The 26,021-nt window shown below is 39.5% G+C and overlaps 1 protein-coding gene across 7 annotated transcripts in view; it reads right to left on the reverse strand.

Annotated features, from left to right (window-relative positions):
* Positions 1–26,021, reverse strand: part of LOC136420394 (collagen alpha-1(I) chain-like) — a 134,402-nt gene that overhangs the window by 12,150 nt on the left and 96,231 nt on the right. For 2 of the 7 annotated variants that reach the window (XM_066407278.1, XM_066407281.1), the window contains exons 4-36: positions 22,198–22,308; positions 21,501–21,732; positions 20,889–20,977; positions 20,292–20,393; positions 19,637–19,669; positions 17,853–17,879; positions 17,450–17,485; positions 16,967–17,074; positions 16,180–16,224; positions 15,274–15,456; positions 14,832–14,867; positions 14,168–14,212; positions 13,457–13,540; positions 12,767–12,784; positions 11,624–11,677; positions 10,505–10,549; positions 9,327–9,398; positions 7,791–7,826; positions 7,216–7,320; positions 6,657–6,692; positions 6,221–6,292; positions 5,722–5,757; positions 5,438–5,500; positions 4,995–5,126; positions 4,524–4,595; positions 4,285–4,329; positions 4,088–4,120; positions 3,716–3,769; positions 3,236–3,341; positions 2,705–2,730; positions 1,434–1,478; positions 431–475; positions 104–193 (exon numbers count right to left, since the gene is read on the reverse strand). In XM_066407278.1, the coding sequence (XP_066263375.1) occupies positions 104–193; positions 431–475; positions 1,434–1,478; positions 2,705–2,730; positions 3,236–3,341; positions 3,716–3,769; positions 4,088–4,120; positions 4,285–4,329; positions 4,524–4,595; positions 4,995–5,126; positions 5,438–5,500; positions 5,722–5,757; positions 6,221–6,292; positions 6,657–6,692; positions 7,216–7,320; positions 7,791–7,826; positions 9,327–9,398; positions 10,505–10,549; positions 11,624–11,677; positions 12,767–12,784; positions 13,457–13,540; positions 14,168–14,212; positions 14,832–14,867; positions 15,274–15,456; positions 16,180–16,224; positions 16,967–17,074; positions 17,450–17,485; positions 17,853–17,879; positions 19,637–19,669; positions 20,292–20,393; positions 20,889–20,977; positions 21,501–21,732; positions 22,198–22,308 (2,316 nt within the window). Of the gene's footprint in view, positions 1–103; positions 194–430; positions 476–1,311; positions 1,348–1,433; positions 1,479–2,704; positions 2,731–3,235; positions 3,342–3,715; positions 3,770–4,087; positions 4,121–4,284; positions 4,330–4,523; positions 4,596–4,994; positions 5,127–5,437; positions 5,501–5,721; positions 5,758–6,220; positions 6,293–6,656; positions 6,693–7,215; positions 7,321–7,790; positions 7,827–9,326; positions 9,399–10,504; positions 10,550–11,623; positions 11,678–12,766; positions 12,785–13,456; positions 13,541–14,167; positions 14,213–14,831; positions 14,868–15,273; positions 15,457–16,179; positions 16,225–16,966; positions 17,075–17,449; positions 17,486–17,852; positions 17,880–19,636; positions 19,670–20,291; positions 20,394–20,888; positions 20,978–21,500; positions 21,733–22,197; positions 22,309–26,021 lie in introns of all 7 variants that reach the window. The other 5 variants (XM_066407279.1, XM_066407282.1, XM_066407280.1 and 2 more) reach the window with 5 other exon arrangements.

Consider the following 26,021-nt stretch of genomic DNA (forward strand, 5'->3'; position numbering starts at 1 on the left):
GCCATATAGACCACTAAGCACTACAAGGGTCTGAATGAACGAACGGAAGGAAGGAGAACACAACCCTTTTATGAGACTACAAAACAGCGAGAAGAAACGTCACCTGAGGTCCGGGGGGTCCGGTGGGACCCTGCACGACCTGTCCGCTACCTCCAAAGAACCCGCCTGGAGCACCGGGGGGGCCTGTTTCTCCCTGTCATACAATAAAGGTTGTTATTCATAATGTTTAAGAAGAAATCAAGAAATGACCAATGTGTTTATGTGTATACTTAAGCCTACAACTCAATTTAATCTCTTCTAGTCTTCAGGATTCATAATTATACACTACAATAAAACTAAGTGATATACATGAATGTTGGTTTAAAACTACATGTATTATCACCATTCATTGCTACCATATAAAAGTTGAAAAAGGCCAATGTTAACTCACCTTATCTCCTCTCCTGCCTGGTATGCCAATCTCTCCTTTCCTTCCCTGTAAAAGAGACCAACATGTTTTGATTCATGAAAGCCTACAATACACAGAGAGATGAGGAGATTGGTAAAATCTGTGGGTAGTAGTATTGTTTCACATACATGGCATTCCTTTCCTCTCATATTGCATGAAGACATATTTGTCCGAATCGTTGTGCTACATGTAACATTTGAGTTTTGTTACAGCAGTGCTGGAATTCTACAAGTGATTTCTTTGCCAACTCCATGACATACATTTACACTCAATATTTGACTTGTTACTACAGAGATCTTTGCTCAACAGCACATCAACACATTGACCTATGTCAAGTTACATTTTGCAACACAGAGACATATCATGACTGTAACAACACTTGTAAACTTTTATTTTTTAATACACCATGCCAGCAATTTATACCTTGGAGACCTCACAATGACAGATTTCAAAATTAAACATGAGTTAAAAACATGGAAAAGCCTTTTTTTGGGTAGTCTTGAGTGTCATCCTGGTTCATTCCAGTGTCTACCTTCACCAACCAACCAGCCCAAAGGAACAACCCAAGTGCTCTAATTGGGGGGTATTTGCAAAATGGCCATATAGAATATGTTGGAAATGCGTTTGATGGACAACATAACAAATTAGCATTTGAGGGTAAGTTTTCATGCATGAAGTTTTGATACCTGAGATGAAGCCACTTTCTGTTTGCCTACGGGATTGCATGCATTAACGACAAATACTGGAACAGTGGTGTCACTCCAGCAGCTTTTAGTAACAAAATATGTCAAAAAGTTATACACAGGTTTTCCACACTCTGAACTTTGCGTACACCATCTTGACAGTTTTCACCACATCCTTACCTCAAATCCTGGCAGTCCTGAGTCGCCCTTCTCACCCTGAATGACAACAACACGATCACAACAACAAGTTCAGTCACAGCGCTACGGGCTGCCGCTACACGAAAAAACACTGAACCATTTACCTGTCGCCCTAACGGTCCTCTGATTCCCATCATCCCCTTTTCCCCCTGCATGGTGGGAAGGTGCAGGTGGGAGGTACAAGGTGCAGGGTTGGGAGACAGTTGGGAGAGTTGACACCCAACGGAGGTAACCAATCCGGTGTGAGCAAGAGTCGGAGACCGAGCCAGGATGTGGGAGGGAAAGTCCAAGTCGACAGTGGGGGGGTCACACACGTGCAGAGGGTAATCCGCGGCAGTGGGGCAAGAGCGTGCAGTAGGAAGATTGGTTGCAAGTAAGAACAAGCAAGGTTGTAATTATGCAGGTTCTCCCTACTCTACAACTGACCAATCAGGGATCTACTTGCACATGACAAGGAACAGAGAGCAATTCTCATCAGCGATGCATGCAATCTTAAAATTACGGCTCTTTTTAAGTTATCCCAAACTGAATCATTCAATACATCCATTTTTCTTGAACATAACAAATCGGTTTGTTTGACACAAGATGCATCAACAAGCTGCAATATATGCATAACAAGTCTCTGGTCAAGACTGGTAGACTGAGTCCCTAGACTAGGCTTCTACAACCAAAGGACTTCCCAAAGTTGAAGAAACTCAGTGTAGTTACAATCTCTACCAGTCTCACCATGGGCATGACCGCAGGCATTTTTTCCCATGCTGCTTTGCTTTTCAGTTGGTTAGTGAGCAGGGAACGGGGTGAAATGGCAAAGAAAGGTTGGTTAAAGATATTAGTGAAGAGACAGGACAGGCAAAAGGGCAAGCAGAAAGAAGGACCATGCTAATTTGGCTAATAAGCTAGTTGGCATGCCGTCTAAAAAGCCTTCCACTTGAGCTTGGACTATGAGCTAAGCTAAAGCTTATGTGACACTAGATTTGTTCCAAGAACTGTCGAGATGCTGGGAAACTTTTCAAACGAATTGTTGCCTGAAAACCTTCCCAACATCTTTGGCAATACAGTCACGTTCTTGGAGAATACCTAGCAAACCTAGAACGTGTCATGCCAGTGACTTGCCAGAAGCCATTATATAATCTTTACTGCAAGTGGCAAATGCTATGTAAAGTGACATTACATCTGCTTGTGAAGCTAGCTGGCCAATGGTGTGTCAATTCTATACACTTCTATATCTAAAATTATTCACAATATCATTGTGAAATAGTACAGGAAAACTATACTGAATGTTAAACTACGTATAAGCCTACAGAAGCTACTATACATGTACTAGTGTCAAAAAAAGCTTCCTGTATCTACATAATGGTATGAAGAGATTCCAAACCTTAGGACCAGCTGGGCCAATCACTCCTGAAAGAGATAAAATAGTAGCTTGAGTTAGATTTTCTACACAATTCTAAACAATTAGTTTGATGGCTCAATGTCAACTATCTTTCAACCTTTAGCACTCTTAAGTAGCCATTCCAATTGGTTAAAGAGTTAGGCAGCAGGGAGAAGGTTAATACACAAAGTTCCAGTAGATGTAGTTCAAACAGTGACAAAACTGAAGTTTGTCAAAGTACTAAACAAAGTTGGTAACATTGGCCATTCATTCTCTTCGGATCTTTTTGATACTGTAAATCTTGAAATATTCGTGGTAGTTTTATTTTCTCAGTTTTCATGGTGACCTCTCTACCATGAATTCTTGACACTGCAAATATGTGCCTCCACTGCATTACTACCGAGTTGTTACAACGAAAAATCTGACCCAAAAACCTTGTTCCCCCTTCTATCTCAAAGTTTAGTCCCAACGAAAGAAACAAATTCAAAGTGCAGTGCTCACCAAAGGATAAAATTTAGATCTTTGATCACATACCTGCACCTCCGAAGGACAGACCAGGTCCAGACGCCAGAGCTCCAGGAGGCCCAGGGGGTCCGGGGGGACCAGAGGGTCCAATGTCTCCCTTCTCTCCCTTTGGAAGCTGCATAGACAACAAGGATAGCCAGGAAGCCCAAAATGAACGTTGACCTTCGTCTTCCCAAACCCTCCAACATACCAAAATATCATTACAATCCATCAAGAGATTTTCAAGTTATACTGACAAAACTTCTGGAAACACAGACAGACCAAACAGAATGCAAAACACTTTGAAATTCCTATTTCAAAGAGGAATTTCAAAGACATTTTATGCAAAATGATAAAGGAATACACAAACAATGAATTCTAAAATACAAATGCTGGACTGTCCTAACAAAGTTCTTTTAAAGGGTTGAATGACAAAACTATGTTCAACTTTGATTTTCTTTTTTTAAATGACAAAATAACATCATAAAAGGACAAACATGATAAGCCTACCAAAGGGAAGTTGCCAGCTGGGAAGGAAGCACCACTGGGTAGTCCAGGAGGACCCTGATAAAAGACAAAGCAATCTCAATCAACATATCAAAATTAAGGAAGTCAGTTGATTCACAAATGCTACAAGGGATCTACGCTGGAACTTACACATGTATGCATGATCATGGCGATTCTAACAATAAAGATCCCAATCAGAGTTTCTGTCGACAGAGGGGCGATTGGGGCCTCTGCCAGTAGAGATCACGATCACGAGTTTCTGTTGAGAGAAATTCCGATCGGAATCTCTACCGGTAGAATCGATGTACAACGATTCTACGACGATTCTACCAGATTGTAGTCTCTACCCTGCAAATGCAATGTTACAATACTTACAGGGGGGCCAGGGGGTCCAGGTAAGCCAGTGCCCTGCAAAGTAGATATTTTCAGGATTAATGACAAGAATAGATATTTCCCAGAGAAGACATCAAAATCAATTTCAAAAGAAGACAGAGTGCATCTATTGCCTTGAGTAACTTTTAGGATTTCTATTATCCACTTCAAGAACAACAAAAAATGTCTGCAATACTTACAGTGTCACCCCTTTCTCCCTTCTGACCTCTCACACCAGGAAGACCCTGTAGGAACAAAGTTCATACAATCTTAAAAATGGTACCAAAACCTCACTAATTAAAGCAAAAGTTATAATTTGTAATAGCACAAAGGTATTTTGAATGTCTAAATGACCTATTCCAATAAATATGTGAAACAATATAATACATGTACTTAGTTTTTCCATAAAATGATTCAGGTAGAAAAAAGTCTAACTTACCATTCTGCCGGGGAATCCAACCTCACCAATCATGCCCTTTGGTCCAACAGGTCCCTCGGGTCCTTGGATACCCTGAGAGAGGCAAGTACAAGTAAATAACATATCAACTGTTTTTTCTTCACACCAAAATCAAACATGAGTGAATGCAAGAGGAGATATCTTTCTTTAATATATCCACATGTGACATGTCTGTACTTCTTTTACAGACCCATCTTCTATCTGTATTCCTAACTCCGATAATCTATATCAACAGCTAGTTTTGGGTCTCAGAAAGTGCCATCTTTTGGTCACATGTACTACTTCAATACACTTCTCTTACAATGTACCCTTGAACATAATACTCATCAGATACTACCTCTACATGCTTAACCTTGAGCACTCTGCAGTAGCCGTTTTGCACCCAATTCCCTATACTGGTTACAGAGTTAGGTAGCAGGGAGAAGGTTAAAAGAACAAACACTATCTACTCACAGCTTCTCCAGGTTCACCCTTAATTCCAGGTAGTCCCTCCACCCCATCAAACCCAGGCTCGCCCTTCGACCCCTTGATCTGCAGCACACCTCCGTCAACTGTAACAGCAGGGCCAGGCTCACCGCGATCACCCTGTGGAGGATAGAATAATGTTCATGTATATCACATCCGGGCCTTGATAACCTGCTATACGGGTGTTCAGACTTGTTTGTACTTTACGGTACGGCTCAGGCCAGGCCCAGGATTCGAACAATTTGAACACAAGTGTGCCGATTGCGCCACTGTCGAAAGTTTCAATCCCGGAGACAGCCCTGATATTGACTTAAGGAGTTGGTATTGAATCCACATCTTCTGTCCAGGTTTGATTGCTGTGAACCAGGACATGTTTAAGATCTTCAAAAACCTTAAGAAAATGTGCACAACAACAAAAGATACTGCCATACCTTACGTCCAGCCTCTCCAGAGTCTCCCTTGTCTCCCTTGTCACCAGGAATACCAGGTTCACCCTGACAACATCAAAACAACATGATAAGCAGCAAGTTTAGGCAATACCTCCGTAAATGTCCCTCTGATACTCAAGAATATCACAACTTTTATTGCAAGCTCTTGCCTGTACGTTCATTGCAAGTACATATATGTATAACATAAAAAAGAAGGAAAGACAATGAGAATATCAAGAACAATACTGCTTAAAACTATTAAGAGTAAAATTGTAAAAATATCTTACAGGTCTGCCTATTGGTCCAGGAGGTCCAGCAATTCCCTGAAAGGCACAGAAACAATTTAGCTGGATGCTACAGTCCTTAACTGTCAACAAATCCTCAAGATAATGTAACTAACCCGTAAATAAAGCGCAAAAAAAATAATCATTCAATACATACTCCAAACAGTAGGCAGTTCAAGTTCATATCATTATTTGTAGCTCATGAAGAAAAAGTTTAATTCCTTGTAACGTTACATTGTACATGTAGAACGAGACAAACCATGTATTATAAGCTCCATATGTTAATCAATCTACATTGTACAATTGTCTCAAGAAGCAAGTCTTTAGATGAAGTGAGATATCCCGTTCTAATATCATCTGTGCTTAGCTTGTAAGAGCATGCACATACAATAAAGGTCTTTCATTCATTCATTAGTGAGGACTGGTACTTTATACATAATGGGATAATCATTGAGAGAACCGTTGTCACAAAAATTAATTTTATAGATCATATCAGCGTTACCGGAGGTCCACGTGGTCCCTCAGGCCCAGCAGGTCCGATCAATCCCCCGGGGAAACCACCGGTCATCTCACCCTGCAGAAAACAGGCGGACGTCAATCATAGCACAGCCTCATAGCATAGTCATGACAATACAGTCAAACCTGCACAAGCTAAGCGACCACCTCTACATATGGACAACCTGCCCAATGTGACCACTTTTTGGTGCTACGGTATCTCTTCTGAAGAACAAAGTTCTAAACGGAACTATGCGGCGTGAAGAGGTGGCGTGTGTACGGGTGACTTGAGGTCTTAGATATTTTTTCCCATTGACACAAGCATTAAGAGTCCTGTCTACAGTGACCACCTGTCCACATAGACCAGATTTTCTTGGTCTTCTTGGGCAGTTTTGTGTAAATGTGTGATTTGTAAATCAGGCTAATATGGGACCAAATCTTACCTCTCCACCGGTTGGTCGAAATCCTGGGCTGACAGTCTGCATGCAAAAATGTGCACAAACGGTGCAAGCACAACAGGTGAAAACACAGCACAACAACTTCATATGCAATCAACTCAACATCAGGCATATGTAGTCAACAGTTAGTATCAAGCATAGCAATGCACCTTGATAAATCATGCACACTACTCCATACCTTTTCATCATCACTGCTGCTATTTTCATCACATCAAATCAAAGCAGTTGCAGTTTATACAAAATGATTTATATCTTTACAGCCCAGACAATTTTAATATGATTTTTTTTTAAATAGTTCTAAAACTATTTCAACACAGCCTGAAACCAACACATACACAAACACACTTTACTGACAATTCCTGACATTTACAAACATGAACGATCACTATTAACTGTTACAAACATTATCAGCTTGAAATGATATTCAAAATACTGCATGACTGTATATTTGATTAAGTTAGTATGAAACGTTTGACTAAAACCACAGCAACCAATACTGGACCATCTGCTTCATAAAAAGAGAGAAGGAAACATTTTTCTGTACCATTTCGTCATCTCCAGGTAGTACAGAGATGGTTCCAGGCAGCCCAGGGGGCCCGGGTGGGCCAGGGGGTCCGGGGAGACCAACGCCATCTCTTCCGGCTTCACCCTGGTGGGATGAAGAAAAACTATTGAACAACAGCAACAACATAAACAATATGTTTTTATGCACTCATCTTTTCTTTATGTTGCACTAATCTTTAGGCCACAGCAAGTAAATCTTATAGATTACGTCAGGCTTATACTTTGATTTTACCCTGATTCGGAGAGAAATAATGGTTTGCAAATATCAACAAAATCTTTACAAACCTCTTTAAAGTAAATCACTAACAGTCAGAATGATGCAGCACAAGGAATAAAACAACATTTTGGTCAGTTATGAGTAAGTAAGGTGAGCTCAGACTACGGAACAACTTCTGTCAATGTACTGTAAAGTCTCTGAAGTAATGGTCTTTAATTGATGTTTACATGATAAGGGAAGACTTCCCACTCCTCACAGTGTTAACTTGAAGGACAGAGGCAACTGGCAGTGATTGAGAGATTGTCCCAGATCTTTCCTGAAGGCAAGTTTATACTTACAGCAGGTCCTCTTGGTCCCATGTCACCCTTGGGTCCCTGTAATAAAAGCAATGTAATACATTATTACTTTTGTAAACTTTTGTAAACTTTTGTTAACATTTGTAAACTTTTGTAAACTTTTGTAAACATTTGTAAACTTTTGTAAACTTTTTGTAAACTTTTGTAAACATTTGTAAACATTTGTAAACTTTTGTTAACTTTTGTAAACTTTTGTAAACATTTGTAAACTTTTGTAAACATTTGTAAACTTTTGTAAACATTTGTAAACTTTTGTAAACTTCTGTAAACATTTGTAAACTTTTGTAAACTTTTGTAAACTTTTGTAAACATTTGTAAACTTTTGTAAACATTTGTAAACTTTTGTAAACATTTGTAAACTTTTGTAAACTTTTGTAAACTTTTGTAACATTTGTAAACTTTTGTAAACTTTTGTTAACATTTGTAAACTTTGTAAACTTTTGTAAACTTTTGTAAACTTTTGTAAACATTTGTAAACTTTTGTAAACTTTTGTAAACTTTTGTAAACTTTTGTAAACTTTTGTTAACTTTTGTAAACTTTTGTAAACATTTGTAAACTTTTGTAAACTTTTGTTAACTTTTGTAAACTTTTGTAAACTTTTGTAAACTTTTGTAAACATTTGTAAACTTTTGTAAACTTTTGTAAACATTTGTAAACTTTTGTAAACATTTGTAAACTTTTGTAAACATTTGTAAACTTTTATAAACATTTGTAAACTTTTGTAAACTTTTGTAAACTTTTGTAAACTTTTGTAAACATTTGTAAACATTTGTAAACTTTTGTAAACTTTTGTAAACTTTTGTAAACTTTTGTAAACATTTGTAAACTTTTGTAAACTTTTGTAAACTTTTGTAAACTTTGTAAACATTTGTAAACTTTTGTAAACTTTGTAAACATTTGTAAACTTTTGTAAACATTTGTAAACTTTTGTAAACATTTGTAAACATTTGTAAACTTTGTAAACATTTGTAAACTTTTGTAAACTTTGTAAACATTTGTAAACTTTTGTAAACATTTGTAAACTTTTGTAAACATTTGTAAACATTTGTAAACTTTTGTAAACTTTTGTACTAGATGATGCAAGGCATGCTCTAAGGTTTTTCCCTGAGACCCAAACATTTGTGACTGCATAATGAATAGTGAATCATTTTTCATTTTAAGCGGTTTTCTACCAAATTATGCTATTTTCATGTAAAAGTGTCATTCGTCGTTGGAAAATGTATCGATTTGAAGTTTCAGAGGGTTCTAAAGCACTACAAGAAGGGGAAAAAATTGATTGTATGCGAAGCAACAATACTGAAAATCTTGAAACTTTCCCAATGTTTTATTTTCACAGTTTTCGCAGTAACCTTTCCACTATGACTTCATCACACCATGAATATGCTCCGTCTCTTTTCTATGACTACAGAACTATTTAATTTTTTTATAGAATTATTTAAAACATCGCAGAAACATCTTTTTGCCTCGAGCAGCGAAATAACACCAACTCAAAAATTAATGAATCTACAGTAACCCACCTGAGGTCCAACTATGCCAGCCTCTCCCTGGTCTCCCTTTGGTCCACGTGGTCCGACTGGTCCTGGTAAACCCTGTAAAGGCACAGCACAAGAACAAAACAGGGTGTTAACACTATATAACAAGTGCTCCTCAATCTGTTTCTATCTGTACGGCTTGTGACCTCTGACATTTCATTGCTTTCCGATGTAAAGAAACCACTGAAACACTGAACATTATTCTGTCACTCTCTTAATTGTTAACTATAGATCTCTCTGTTCCTTGCATAGAGCTCATGATATATGATATGTAGGTAAATCATATAATGAATAAAATTTCCTTTATTTCAACTAGATGTGCCACACTGTAAAACACTGTAAAGCTTAGGCCAATACAGGGTGTTAACAACATCCTTAAGGTTAAAAAGAAAGGTAAAGGTAGTACTGTAGCCTTTTTGAGGCCGTAGGGGGCATGGGCTCTGCTTTTCAATACAGTATATGAAAGCAGAACCCAACCCTCTCCTTCCACTGCCTTTTACCCCCTAATGTAAGTCAGGTACCCATTCTAAACACCTGTGTGGAGTGAAGAAAGTCATGTTAAGTGCCTTTCCCAAAACTACAACATCGGTGGCATGTCGGGGGATATGAACACCCTAAATAACTGTTTCGCCAAAACGATGCCACATTATAGAAATATCACTGTGAAAAACACTGTAATGCTCAGGCTACCTTTCTACTAGACTGCAATCAATGAGCGACCGTTGACTTGAGCAACCGAAATTGGATTTGTATTTGCATTCAAATGTGATGCATGATGCACAAATGTATAATTTCAAAGAGAAAAAAATTTGCAAAGCATATAGAACATGTGACATGGTGAGCAGTGGATCATAAACACTCCTTGAGAGAGACGGGAGGCATCACAAACTTTCTGCAACTTATGATCCACTGTGCAATGAGTCACATGTTCTATTTGCATAAAGTGACATCACAATAATTGTGGATTGCTCATTTTGACAAAGACTGGAACTGGACAGTCAAAAATTTGGGTACTAAGTCTAATTTTTGTGTTGGAAATTACAGTTCATCAACTTTGCCTCAAGAACAAGTAAGATTGTCATCTCCCAATTTCTTTTTTCAGTGTGTTTTCAGTGTTTTCAATATGCGTTTTGTCGAAATGTCTCCTAGAGGGTTGCACTTACAGGTGTTCCTTGAGGCCCCTCTGGTCCAGCAGTGCCCTGTTCACCCTACGGATAAGTTGTTAATAAGATTAAACACAGCAGCCAATGGCAGGCTTTGGCAATACATGTTCAATTCGTGGAGACATGCCAGTTACAGCATTGCTTAAGTACACATTCATATACATGTTCAAGTGTATCATGATCAAGTTCAACTGCATTACAGTTAACTGTATTCTGTAAATGAACCCATTTGGGGAATTTTTTCTATCTCAAAACGTCAAAAATTTAAGATGATATAATGAGTTTAACATTCAATATTCTACCATGCTAAAAACACTACCAAAAATAACATAAACGTGTTCGACAGCAACAAATGCACAACTACTGATACTGTGCTACTTGACAGTTTTCCTAATACAGAGTTAGAAATAAGACATTCAATGTGATGTGCTATGATGTGGTATGTGGTTATGTTAATCAGGTCATCCATTTCATCACTCATTTCTTCCTTGTCCCATGCACATACAAGAAATATCAGGCACATTTCATTGTCTTAAACAGAGTCCACAGGCTCGAGAAAACATTGATTTATTTATCTAACATTAGGTCAGCAAACTTGCTAGTCGGAGATTTCGGGTACCATTACATTTAGATGTTACCAGAGTGAAAGCAGCTACAAGTATAGCTTACTTGAAGATTACATCTACACGTACATCTTGGCTTATGACTACTGACCCTCCCTATATAAGCCTGTTCAAGGTTCAGTCTGCACATGCACAGAGAGATGCACTTTGGGTAATATGTCAAAGGTGAAGGCCCCTAACTTGTAAATAGTTCTTGTCTAGATCAGGCTTGATACATGCACAGATGTGTTTTGTTTATGTCTCAGGGGCCTTCAACGTTGATATGTCACCCACAGTGCAACTCGCTGGGCATGCGCAGTTGGAGCCATGAATAGCCTTATTTCCTACAATTAAGGTAAAGTAAGGTAAAGTAAGGTAAAGCAAGGTAAAACGGTCGCACCTCAGACTGAGGACAAAGCATGATGATTTTTTGTTAGCTATTAGTGCAATGCGGCTTTACTGTGACTCGCGGATCTACAATTAACTTCCAATATTCCATCCCATTTTCCATCATCACCTTCTGCCCCGGTGTTCCTGGTATCCCTGGCTCCCCTGTAGGTCCAGGTCCCCCCTGTAAGTATGCAGACTAGCAGCTGAGCAGGGTAAAGTGCTACAAGCAGGGTTTATAGGGTAAAGCACACCACACTATGCAATGGAATGGAGCTTTGTGCATGATGAGTTGAAACATGGACAAAGCCTGGTATCCAGAACCATTATAGCTGCTCAGTCTCTACGTCATCTTGCACAAACTGCAAATCGCAGAGACTTGGCAGCTACATGTATTGGATAGCAGGCTAACATGGGCAAGCACTCTTAGGCACTGGTCAAGCTGTGATGCATACATAGCGGCACGGTCACATTCATTATAGGTTGTTGTATGATTTTTGGTGTCATAGACTTTTCAAGAAGGCTGTGACAGTGACAGAACCAACTGTCATCAAGGATCTAAGACAGCCTTTTCGTTACCAAGACAGCGTAATATTGTACGACAAATGCACAAATAAACCAAAAAGCCCTCAGTTTGTGACCGTACAATGAAAGTGACCATGCCCTAGATGGTATATGGTTTAATTCGCACAAATGAAGCATACACAAAGTGAATTGAAATTAATGGCATGACATTACAAAAGATGCGATAGCTTACTGCTGTGATGCACTAAAAGCATAACAGATGTCAGTTTGAGCTGGTAATAATTTAAAATCATCTAATTGCATGAGAAAAGTCAGAGTAAGCGCAACTTAATGTTCATACCCAAGGCCAAGGGGATAAGGAAATAAGGCAGTTCATAGTTCCATCTGCACATGTGCAATGAGATGCATTGCGGGTAATATGTCAAAGTTGAAGGCCCATGAGACATAAAAACATCTGGGCATGTATCACACAAGAAATGTCAGGGCCTTTATTTTTTACATATTACCCACAACATCCATTGCCACACATGTGCATTTAGAACCATGAACATGCTTATCAATTATGTCTGCATCCTTGTACAATGGTTGTGGGCACTTGTACTAACTTTGCAACACTTACCTAAATGTGTAATATACAGACTGTACATGTAAGTGTGTATGTGTACACTCAGCCAAATGTACATGTACACATGTATGGTATGTAAAGCGAATACTGGCTATGCTGAGATTTACATTTTTTTGTACTTACCGATGAGCCGCCAAAGCCCTGAAAACCAAACAGAAAAGTTGGTCACTTTTATTACTCTTCAGGTAAATTTCTGGTGAACCATTATCCACATGTACTTGTTGGGCTAGCTATCAAAAAGGCTCCAACCTTTAATATCGATATCAAAATGATTTGTGCCTATTATGACTGTTTGTTAGTTTGTTTACTTTTGAGATCAACACATTTATGTTAATACATCACGAAGCAGTCAATATCAAGTGAAGTATAACATCTATTGAGATCATTGGTCAGTGATTTAAGAGATTATCAAAATACTGATCTGTTGTGGACCCATTAACTTTCTCCCTGCTGCCTAACTCTGAAACCAATAGGGAATTGGGTGCCAAACGCTACAATGTACTTCAGTGTAAACCTTACTCACAACAATGTATCAATGAATATAACTAAGGGCTTCTTCATTAAGAAATTTCTGTCAGTCTGCTCCATGTTTTTACTCCTTCCCTTTGCTTTAAAAAAAAGAAGTCATCACCTTTTGTTTGTTTAATTTAGATCTCCATTAGTGTTCAATTTTACAAATATCATTCAACCTGGAGTCGACTTATTCATTAAATAAAATTAAAGAAATATTAAGAACAAAAACCTATGCAATTGGTGGACAGAAAATTAAACAAAATCAAATATCTATGGAGGAGTGAAAGAGATCAGACTCACAAATATTCCTCCACCACCACCAGCGGGCCCAGGAGGTCCGGGTGGACCGGGCAGTCCTGGTTGGCCATTCAGTCCAGGCTCTCCCTAAAAACAACATAGCAACAGATTTGAATGTTAACCTTTTCCCTGCTGCCTAACTCATATAGCCAATAGGGAATTGAGTGCCTAACGGCTATTTCAATGTGCTAACAGTGAAACAAAATGTCTTTTGATAGAAAGATACATTCTCTAAACATCAGCCTCATCAGATATTTACACTAATGATTGATTGATGCTATAATTCAAGAGAATTTAACCTTCTTCCTGCAGCCTAACCCTGTAACCAGAACATATTTGGTGCTAAATGGCTACTTCAGCGGGAAGAAGGTGAACAAGGGTACTAAACAAAACTTGCACACATTGCTCTCCAAGCAGAGATTGGGTTTCGGCTTATCTTTGACGTCTTTTGAGGTGCTTTTGTTACTTTCTATTTTGTCACTGCTTCTTTATGCTGCAAACCGTGACAAAATAAAAGCCCTTACAAAAATGCCTAACAATTTGTCAACAACAAGCAGAAACCCAACCTCTACTTGGAGAGTACATTTAATTCAACAATGACCAAAAAAAGGTATACGGTAGAGGACACACATGAAGAAAGTTATGATACCTGATTCAAAATCTCTCACCCTTTTCTTTAAGAGTGTTGTAACAGCTCTGTCACTGATGTCTTACCTTAGATCCTGTTAGCCCCTCAATCCCAGGTGCCCCTGCTTCACCCTGTACATGCAGTTAATACAAGGGCGGGTTGCCACGGTTACAAGGGGAAGACAAACATGCTAGTACGGGATCACAAGGCAATATTAAGGTCAGCACACAAATATATGTATCAGCTACCTGGTCAACACATTACATCAGTAGGGCTTTACAGGAATTACAAATGGTGAGGAGGCATGTGGCATGGATCTGATATGTATATTACAGGCAGCAACATTGCCATACTCAAGCAACAGATAAGAACACAGAATGGTGGAAGGATAGTCTGAATGAAGCGGGCAAACATTATATGCATCCATGCAATGTAAATGTGTCAAATAATGCTTTGTCAGGTCTTGGATACACTAAAACAACTCTGTACACGGTGATAGTCATAATGAGCTTGAGAACAAATTTAAGTTCTTGTTGGAATGCATGAAGTGGATTTTTTGCATGAAATGGAAAATCACAATTCTCACACTCTGGACATGGTAGGTTAGGCAAGGGGTACTGGTGACTTAGGATGTGACAAAACAACACATGACATTGTTCAGACAATGGCCTACATATACCTATATGGGATTAAAAAACAGTATGAACTCTTTTACTTGACACAAAATAATATTGGAAGAGCTGGACTGACCTTGGGTCCTATTGGTCCATCTTGCCCTGGCAGGCCCTGGAAAAAGAAAAAAAGGCAGAAATCAGGCTACAAATATTCAAAGACCAACATCAGTCCAATTTCTTCTTGTCTTTTTGGTTGACCGTTAGCAAGGACTACGGGAGCTTAGGAAGCTTGCGATGAATCGGACTAAGTGGAAAAGATTGAAGAAAGACTGATTGCGGCTGCAGGATGTTTCGACTACTGCAGCAGCAGAAAACAGTAGACTACTACTATAAAATTTTTGATCGAACATCTGAGTGATAAAAAAATTAATCTTCCAAACACAACATCAATTTTCTTGGCCTTAATAACATCTAATGGTACCAATAAATATGGCTGGAAGCAGTCTAAAAGTAGGTAGTGGCATTGTTCTATCTGTGGAAAAATCATCTACACATTAAAGTTAAACACATATACTTACAGGAAGCCCAGGTGGTCCTGTAAGTCCGTCCAAACCATCTCTACCGGGAGGCCCCTGGATGCCGTTCGTGGCGTTCCCTGTGCCGAAGGCACCCGGTTTCCCTGGCAGGCCGGGTAGACCGGGTGGGCCCGGGAGTCCCGGGATACCTGGTGGTCCGGGAGGTCCTGGTGGGCCGGCTACACCCTAGGGTATCATCAGGCAGAAGCAGTAGAGCTGAGAAGGTTGCCTTAAAAATGTCCAAGCAGATCTACTGGTGGCGAGACAGTATTCGTGGCCAGTAGATCTGCTTGCAATTGAACATTATTGAATTACATTTATCTTTTTTGGTCATCTTCAATTGAGGTGAACCATGATGCTTTTTGAAGGAGCTAGTAGGGCACGGGGGCTTTGCTTTAGTTCACATTCTGAAAAGCACACCTGGTCACCCCTTCTCTTCTCAACAAATGTGTTGGGTTCTTTCATGTACAGAGGTTTGAAGCCTGACTCTACCGGCTTTACATCACTATCCAAAATGGCAAATGCAGACCCTTAGAACATGTTCAAGCTGGCGCCGACCGATGGATCAAACCCGTCCATGGATCTATAGAATTTGATCCATAAGGCGAAGCAGCGGGATCGCTTACCACTCACACCATGGGGACATGTAGTACATTTGGAGCAACTAAGTGAAAGAATTTGCATAATCAACTTGAGTAGAAATACTTTTAAATTAGTCCCACTTTTTAATCTGACAATAAAGGTTTAGTCCATGCAAATCTTTTGAAAAAGCTATCAAACTTGGTTAGCTTTTAGCTTACACAAACAATGTGAAAACGCACTACATGATGCTATAAATATAACAGGCATACTTAGGTCTTGGATACACTAATACTAGTCTAGTAGTTTTATTTCTTTCGTCAGTCTTACCTGCCCAGCAAACTCATATCCCGAGCCTTCAAGTCCTATAATGGCCTGATTAGACAAAAAAGAGGGCAAAACGTGCATCATTGCTTGGCGACCATCATGCTTCGAGCTGTGAAAATGCTTGTCATCACAAATTAATGCAAGTCTAGTAAAACAACTGCTATCCACATTATTTCAACTTCTCAAGGCACTGAACACCTTTCCACCATCAGATTCTTTTCCATCCAATAACTTTTTCTTTTTTCATTTTTTCTTCATTTCTCTATTTCCCACAGGATAAAAACAAGGGCGGATAAAAACAAAGTACAGTGTCAAGAAAAATAGATAGAGAGTGCAGGGATGAGACAGCGACCAATGTGGTCCATATACATGGTCTCCTCTTGTCTGAATGAATAACAAATAATTTTTTAGAAGATTTTGAAAACAACAAGGCTGCTGACTGAAACTCAACCTCTTTAGCAATATTCTTGAAGTAAGGGACCTCCTAATTTTCTCCCTCTTAGATAATGATATTCATTTGCCAAATTTCCATGTTACCATGATAACAGCAAATGTGAAATATGAGAGGGTTTAAAAGAACTCACCCTGCCTAAGCATGCTACTATGTACGGGTGCCACTGTGAAAAATGTCTCTGCCATGAGGTGTTGCAAAAAAATAATTCCCTTTGACAATTTTGGGGGCATTGTGGGCTTGATAATTTTATCAGCAACAGTGAGACATATGGTATGGAAAAGACAACAGAATGGTGAAAAGGTACATGGTTTAAGAGCATAATGAGATAATACACACTGTTTCTGGTACAAAGCCGTTGGAGGGCCCTGGTGGGCCAGGTAGACCGGGTGGGCCAGGGGGCCCCGGTGGGCCAGCTACTCCAGCAGTAGACTCTCCTGGCTCCCCCTATTCAAAGACACAGTAAATGGAGTTTATAATCTTTTAAAAACAGCATCAAAAATGTGCTTTTCTCTTTGACGTCTGTCTACATAGCTTCATAGGCTAGCGCCATGAAACATACATGTACATATCAAAAATAATATGTCGCAAAATGTTTTCAGTTGATGATAATAAACCATACAGCTACTGAATAAGCTGCTTCATGGTTTGAACTAAGTATGTGCAGTGTGAATCATTGTAGGCAACAAGGTTGAAGGCTCCTGAGACATAAACAAAACACACAGAAGTACCACACTTTTTTTCATAGTACCAAACTTTTCTGCACTGCCGAGATAAAGTCACAGTAATTGAAGGGCTCTCAAGTCCAGACGTCATGCATACCTTTGCTCCTGTGGTACCAGCTGGTCCAGGTAGACCCTACATGCAGTTTGCGAGCATTCAGAAGCAGATAAGATGGTTATACAGCAAGCCAAAACAACAGAACAAAACCAACAAACAAAAGCTGTCATACCGGTACAAAAGTATACATTATAGACTAACTTTTACCAATTAATCAATTTACAATAGTTGGTCTTACTCATTGAGAACTGTTTCAGTAAGACTTTTGTACAGTTCTTTAGCATGCAAAAAAAGGTCTTACACAAAGGTTATATTTGCAACAAAAATATGCATGATAGCAATCACATTATACATCACTTTAATATAATGTTTTAATTGAACAAACCCAGATCTATCGGAATCAACATGATTAAAAGCCCATTTTAAAACAAGTTGCTGTAATTACCGGCAGGCCAGGCGCTCCAGGTGCTCCCTGTAACACAAACACACATGCAGTTCATGCAACATGCTCTAGGGGGCATCATTAAACCAGAAGAACCATCGCAGAATTAAGGTGAAACAAAATCACAGGCAAAAACGGCAAGTTTCAAAACAGGAAAATCATTTTGTACATTCAGGTACATGTAAAGACAATCAACCCACAGCAATCACTTACTGTAAATATTAAAACTGTTGCAGTGGTTTTATTTTCACGGTTTTCACTGTGACCTCTTCAAATGACACCACAAATACGTGTATTACTGTACTAAAGCATTGTTTCAGCAGTAATTTCGAATATTGCAAAACCTCGGCTTAACACCGAAATAAAACCACCGCAAGACAAAACACATTAACAGTTAACTGTTAAAGATTTTTAAAGCTTCTCTTGGTAAAGTTACTTGTAACTGTTATTACACTACAGCACTCCTATACTTAATACAGATCAGTCAGATTAGTTTATTTGAATAATCATTATTGATTATCATTAATTGTCATTAGTACCATTAGATCAGTGTTGTAGTTCTCTTGGTGTAAAAATTCCCATTAAAAGTTTCTTTAGAGTCGATTCCACATTACCGAGAGGGTGTTTGTTACCTTTTGTTCTAACATTTGTAAAACCTTTGTAACAATCTAAGGGAGATAAGTGACTGTTTAGAACAGTTTCCAACATTCATGTGATGTTCTAGATAGTTTCTGCTGTGTTCCAACATGTTGGACAAATTTCTAACATTGCACATGTTATTTGTGTTATTTTCGAAACTGTTGGAAAATAGGTTGATCATTTGTTCCTACATGTTCCAACATTATAACAACATGGTATAACTGGGTCAGTGGGATGGGAACAGGGCAATTCACACATCCCTTCAAAGTATAGGGGATTAGGCCTGGGTGCCATGCATAGACACATGAAGACAAAAGTCTAGACATGAAATCTAAAAATATACAGAGGCAGACAATAGAGTGTGATTAGCACCTACTTTTATGGGGGCAATAACCCAAATCTACCATTTGAAAAATGATGCAAATTGTTCCAACATGTTCGAACAGTGAAACAATCACATAGATGTTTGAAAATTGTTCTAAATAAAGAGATATTTGTGCAATTACTTTCCAAATAGTTCCAACATATATAAATAAGTTCAAATATATTCAAACTTTCATTCTTGATTGTTTGAACAATTTAGAACTATTTTGACTGGAATGGTCTTTTATCTACAATTGTTTGAACTCACTAGCAATATTACCTGAAAACCCTCTCGGTGACATGGAATTGACTCTACTGGTTAACTTTTAACACTTTATGACACCAGTGACAAGGTGTTGAAGTCGTTTTATTTGAAATTCCTTACTGAATTGTTTCTCAATTCTGTTCACCTTGGTTAGCTTGTCAAAGTAATGGATGATTACTCAACTTTTTTGAGTGATCGTGATTTTGTCAAAAAAGGTAACAATGGTTTGAGAACTGTGTGCACATTTACAGATTTACAGATACAGATCTGATCATAAAAAAATCATTGTCCTTTGAAAAAAAACTATGGCAGCATGTTAGAAGGTGATCATCAAAAAATCGTTATCCTTTTAAAAAAACTATGGACAGCGTGTTTGAATGTGTCATAAAAAAAAATCATTGTCCTTTTTCAAACAAAAGAAAACTATGGGCAGCGTATTTGAAGGTGTGTGTCAATGAAATGTTAGCATGTTTCTGTGTTGTGTGATTTCACTGCTTGATGTCGCTGAGTCTAAACTCACCTTTGACCCTGGGGTTCCAGAGATCACCTGATCCTGTGCATATATGGTGGGTGATGTGAGGTGGGGAGGGGGGTGCAGTGGGAGGGGGGTATGGTATAGACAGCACCATGGACATGCACAAAAACACGTTGCGGGGTGGAAATGGGATGGTGCGAAAATAAAAGTAAAAAATCATGAAAATATGACAGAAAAATTAAAAAAAACTTTCAGCCCTTCCAATCCAACAACCACTTTATCTGTATGGAAGCAGTCATTAGGACGAAGAGGCTAAAAATTAAAAATTAGCACGATAAAGCCTTCATATATAAAATTTAACCAGTGTTGAGAACATTTTGTTCTGTATTTCTGCCTTACTGAAAACAACGATGCAGGTATCTTTATTCATCAGTTAAAACTAGTTTGCCCCTAAACAAAGGCACTTTCTTTGTATTTTAATTGTTGATGTCAATTAAATCACATATGCAAATCTATGGTAATAAGCAGCATTTTGTCATCCACTACATCAAGTCTTGTTATAGTAACTATTTGACCATCTTGTTGCCTTTGTTAACATTGTTTAGAAAAACCTTTCGCTAAGGATTATAAAATGTTCCTAGACAGTTTGTTTTAGAAATGAATGGACTTGTGTAGCAATGTTGGCTAGTAAGAAACTTACGCTGTCTCCGACGGTGACGACTCCTGGGGGTCCAGGTGGACCGGGTGGGCCGGTTAGACCGACTCCTGGTTCTCCCCTCAGTCCAGTCTCTCCTCTCTCACCCTGACACAAAGAGGAGACGTTTTATTACCATTCAAAAATCACAGTTCTTGTCAGTTTTTTAAACTCTTCATATCATTCAATTTTGCTGTAGGTGGAAGTAGACATTACAAACTGTAGAAGTTCACTATAGGATATAAAATACAACCTAGGGTGATGCAGAATAAACCGTGTTGTAACGTTATGTCATACCCACCCGAAAAACACGCATTTCAATGCAAAATGCACCAGAAGTTCAGAGAATTTTGTATCCTCGAACAAAAAATTTGTAACAACATTGATTCCAATGTCTGAATCTGCAACCTGTGCACACGAAGCACATTGTAATCATTCGATGGAAGCCCAGGTAATACCACTTCGAAGCCCGGGCAATACGTTAGAATACAGATCCGGAATATAAAGTACAGAACACCTGTATCAAACGTTATCCCAGCTCAGGTAACGGTATGACACAATGATAAATACAGTGCAACAGTAAGATGCATGTTGTAATCTCACCTTCAATCCCCTCTCACCAGATGGTCCTATCGGTCCAACGTCACCCTTGGTTCCAGGTAAGCCTTGTAGGCCAGGTTCACCGGGCATTCCTACAAACAGGGAGGCAGGAAAAATATTGCTCAAATCTCCACCCACTACGCTGCTCAGATCTGCACTGATTTGCTGCTAAACATGACATCCATGATAAGAGAAAGGCATTGAACAAAATACATGAAGCAATCCTCCTCATCATCATGTCAGGCTCCTTTTATTTTCAAGAGGTTGATCTGTGCAAGGCCAGGGACCACTTCTAGACACTGAACTAAGATGGTGGCCGATATACATGTAGGTTAATATGCTAGCAGATGACAGTGAATGCTGTTTTTGAGGGCTTGTGGGTTGTGATTGGGGAGAAAGCTCCCTAATTTTGCAGTCCCTGGAAAGAAGAAGGACTTATAGACCGGTATTTTGGACCTTGTAAATAAAAATGATGTGATTTAAAGGAGAAACTAGTGGTATGCTGTAAAGCTCTCAAATTTTGCTTGCCCGAACTACTATATGTACGTCCACCTTGCTTCTCCATGCAAAGTATCCACCATTTCCCACTGTGTGAATCAAATTAAAGTCCCTCACCTATCGGCCCCTCCACTAAAGTGATATCTCCTGGCTCTCCCTTCTGTCCAGGCGGACCCTGAGGTCCGGTGTCTCCCTTCGGTCCGGGCACACCGGGTAAACCAGGCAGTCCAGCAAGTCCCGTGTTCGCACCGCCGCCCTCGGGAAGCTCCGGCCAACCGGTCGTGTCGCCATCGTGGCGCTCCATGTGGTTTCTGTCCGGATATGGTTGGTTCACGTCTGGGCCATCAACCTAAACAAGAGGCAATCAAAGAAAGTGAGGTAACCGTTACATTTTCCACAATAAGTAAGTGCATGGTTTGAAATGCATATGTCGAAAGCCCTTTACAATCTGTTAAGTATGGCCAGGGGCCTCCAACTCTGTCTCTGACATATTTATCTGGTGTTTCTACATACCGGTACATTCATGGGGGGGGGGGGGAGCTTCTTCTTAGGAGGCAGTGGCTAATGTTAATGAATAGTCCCATGTTCATTTATTTCTCCTTTCCTGTCATTTGACCAATCCCATAGCCTGCCCTCACCACCTCAAAACATACAAATGCAAAATAAAAACATAAAAAAATTATAATGCAATAATGCAAACATTTGATGGGCATGCAGCAACTCTCTCATTGGCCCACCAATTGCCATTCTCTCATTGGCTGAACTGCTAATTGTAATGGACAGTCAGGATCGGGTCTATATGAAGACTACTTACCGGTGTTTCCTGAGTAGCAAGAGGAGTGTTAGGTCGGCCGGGGATGACAGTTCCGGGGATGGTGATGATGGTCCCCTCCTCTCCCCCATCTCCACTGCCTGACACTGCGCCCTGGACACAACACAACGTTCTCAGTTAAACACAACAAATTTGCTGTTACATGTAATAACACAATACACAATGAACATCAAGCTGCAATGAAATGACATCCCCTGCAGACTCAAAATCTAATGCAAGAGTATAAAAACAACAACAATATGGACAAAAAAAACACAACATGCCTAAATTTTTAAAATACAGACCATAAATGCTGGAACAGCTATTGAAAGCTACACTCAAGTTTAAGGCTATAGCACTAGTGACATCACCTCTATAACTGCCGAACTAGTTTCACTTCTACACCTACACTCATGGTGTATCTCACTAGTGTCACTTCTACAAGTGCACTCAAGGCTACCACAGAACATATCTTCCCATTTTCAGCATTTGGAATCAGGCAAAAATCAATCTGAGCCTACTATGATGAGTATGTAAGGACTAGGTAACTTTTTGATAATACTAGAAAAACAGCTGAACCAAGATACAAACATGTACATGTAAGTTACCAACAAATCTGTTAAACTAGTTCAAATTGTTCAGGACACATGGGATGAGTTATCAAGATGTTCTTCAGAATCTTCTGGCGTGCTTAAGAAATCCTCCAGCATTTGAAGACACTGGTCTACTTTAAGACCGAAAGTGGGCGATGATGGAAAAGTTTACAGGGCCAAGTAGTAACGAGACAGGTTCAAACCCATAAAGGAGAAGTCAAAAGCTCTACAGCACAGATGTCTTCTTAAGTGTGCTCAGTAGACAACAAGGACAATAGATGGGAAACCACTTAGAAAGTTGGGGACCAGGGTTGTATTTTTTGTAGGTAAGGTAGAGACGAGAACATTCATTAACTTGTGCAAAGACTAAGCTAGACACTTACAGCACAGTCCCATTCGTTGCACAATTTTCATGTTATAGGATTTTCAAGCAGGCTGTGACAGACCAACCACGGACAAGGATCTAATCATAAGCCTTCTAGATATAAAGACAGCAAAAACTTGTGGTGGCATATGCATGTCACTGCACACGACTATCCCAAGACTGTCTTTAGTTTGAGATCGTTGTCTGACCACGCCCTTACTATGATATATTCCTATCTTGTTGATTGGAAATGGTAGACAGGAACACATTGTCTGTGACATTTCTTGCTTCACAGATGGAAAGAGAACTTGTAAGATACTATTTACCTTATCAGAGCTAACAGTAATAGTTTCTGCAATGGGAACATAAAGATTTTATGGTTTTGTGAGCTGAAACTTTACACAGGCTCTGTTACACACAGGAGGGTAACAAAACTAATAGCTTTACAATTACAACTAAAATTAACAGGGGCAGAAAATTCCCACTCTGCTTTAATTCACACATTGTCAACAGCAGCAAAAATATTGAGGACTTCTCAAAAAACCCTGTGTCAAAAGAGAACCTACAAAATCTCTAAACAGAGGTCTACCCTCTACAAGCCAAGCAATTTCTCCAATTATAGAAGTGTTGTTGGCTTCTTGCTGAGTCACTTATTACTGGGACATTACCAAAGGTTTTGAAGTTCAACCACAGGGTCACTCACACTTAGAGGTAGAGCCACAAAATGAAACCATTTAAAACTGGAACAGATTGTGTTTAACTTGTAAAAGTGGCAAGGTCTAAAGCCAAAGTTCTGGGTACAGCAGGTCCCAATGTTACGCTCTTGGGAAGGGCACTTTACACCTACATGTAGGTCTATTTCCTCACTTGACTCTTGGTGAAAATGAGTACCTGTTGCTTCTCATGAGCAATCTTCTTGAACAGTTTAACCTTTAGGCTGCTAAGGTAGCTGTCTGACACCAAATTTGTATTGGTTATGGAGTTAGGCAGCAGGAAGACGGTTAAAATCAGGCCTCTTTATTTATCTAGCTTGGCTTGTTATCAAGTTTGGCTGGGCTGAATCTAACTAGGAACAGGAGGATTGGCTCCATTGTTGACACAATCTTTTCTCTGACCCAAGTGCAAGGAGATTGAACTGGCAATGGAGAAAGGACAGGAACACATGGCATTTCTTCAGCCTTTAAATTTTATGGGCTCACGTGTGTTCACTTCTGCAAAAAGCGATCTTTCTGATCCTCTACCATATATACTATATGCTATAAGTAAGTACTAAGAACGAACAAAATTGATCATCATTCTGTTTCATACAAGCACTTCTACACTTGGTAAAACTGGTAAAACAACATCAGTTACACCATTTTCCACCTCACATCCTGCCACTCTGCTAAGTTCGAATAACTGAACACACACCAGGACAAATAAACACAGTGTATTGGAGGACAGAGCCCATCCCTCTCTTTCCACCACCAAAGTCAGGTAACCACTTCTACACCTACGATTGCGGTGCGAACGATGTCGGTTAGCTTGAGTGCCTCCTTCCCCAATTCCACTTCTACACCTGGGTAAAGTGAGAAAAGTCAAGTAAACTGCCTATACCAAGGACAAGCCAAGAATACCAGGAATCGAACCAGCGACCTCTCGTCTCGTGTCCGTTAGCCTTGCCACTCTGTGTGAGTGTAATTGTACTGGAGAGGCCCTAAATTCAGGGATAGCCAAGTTTCCGTCCAAGTGACAGTGGACTGCCAATAGTCACGCCCAGAGGTCGTCTATCATGCGGGGATGCACCAGTTGACCTTCTTGCCACTGTCAATGTTCCACCATGTTGGAATTCCCATTACAGACACCCTGGGGCACGACCTTGGGACCGTCTTGACCTCTATCGCCAAGGTCATAAAACCACCAGATCTTTAAACTGTTGGTGTTACCCTCTCTGGGAATGGTGGCTGTGGTACGCCACCTTTTATATTTGCTGTACAAGCTGGTTTTCATTTCTTGTGTGCGCTTGAACGTTTTGACATTTAATATATACATTTGAATACACATTTTTTACAAAACCTATGCTATTTCTATTACAAGTTATATTGTTCAGTACAAACAGTTCTGTTTCTGAGAACAACACATAATTATCTATTTATCTATCTGACATAACAGGTGACTATTGCTTTTCAAGATGTCAAGCAGGAGAAGATACGCCAAAAATAATTACTCAAGCAGCTGGATAAAATTTTGAAACAGTCAGACGTTTCAGACAGCATCCACTATCTTTCTTCAGTGACTAACGATAAGACTGAGAACACCAGGTTTTATACCAAAACTCTGAACAGGTATGTTAATGAGGTTAAGACAATTTAGGATGTCTTGAAGTAGTCTTTAAAAGAAGATTAATTCAAGACAATGTTATGTGCCAATAGTTCAATTAGGGCAGGAGAAGAGACTGTGAGGTTTGATCCACTCACATTGGGAATTAGGACCTCTACTACTCTACTAGACTACGATAAGTGTGGTGGGATCTTTAACTTGCTTGAGATGTGACTTTCCTGTAACACAGTACCTTTGCTTTACATTCCATCCAATAGGATGTCCCTAACCAAAGCTAGGTACTCATTTTGACCTGAGTTGGGTGAGGAACTAGGTGTACATTTTTTAAGTACCTTTGCCAGGGGCACTACACTAAGGCCCTACATGGAACCCAGACCCTTCAGTTTCAACAACCTTAACCACAACACAACCTTGCTGCCTACTTTGCCTCTGCAGGTTTTAACTGCTTTTAGATTGAAACTTGTCCATCCGCACTTCAAGGACCAACACAGCTCTTTCAGCAACTCAGTTGTTTATGTTCTTGTGGAACAAAGAATGGTCATGGTACATAC

This window comes from Branchiostoma lanceolatum, chromosome 15, assembly GCF_035083965.1.
Source record: "Branchiostoma lanceolatum isolate klBraLanc5 chromosome 15, klBraLanc5.hap2, whole genome shotgun sequence".
In the NCBI taxonomy this organism is placed as follows: domain Eukaryota; kingdom Metazoa; phylum Chordata; class Leptocardii; order Amphioxiformes; family Branchiostomatidae; genus Branchiostoma; species Branchiostoma lanceolatum.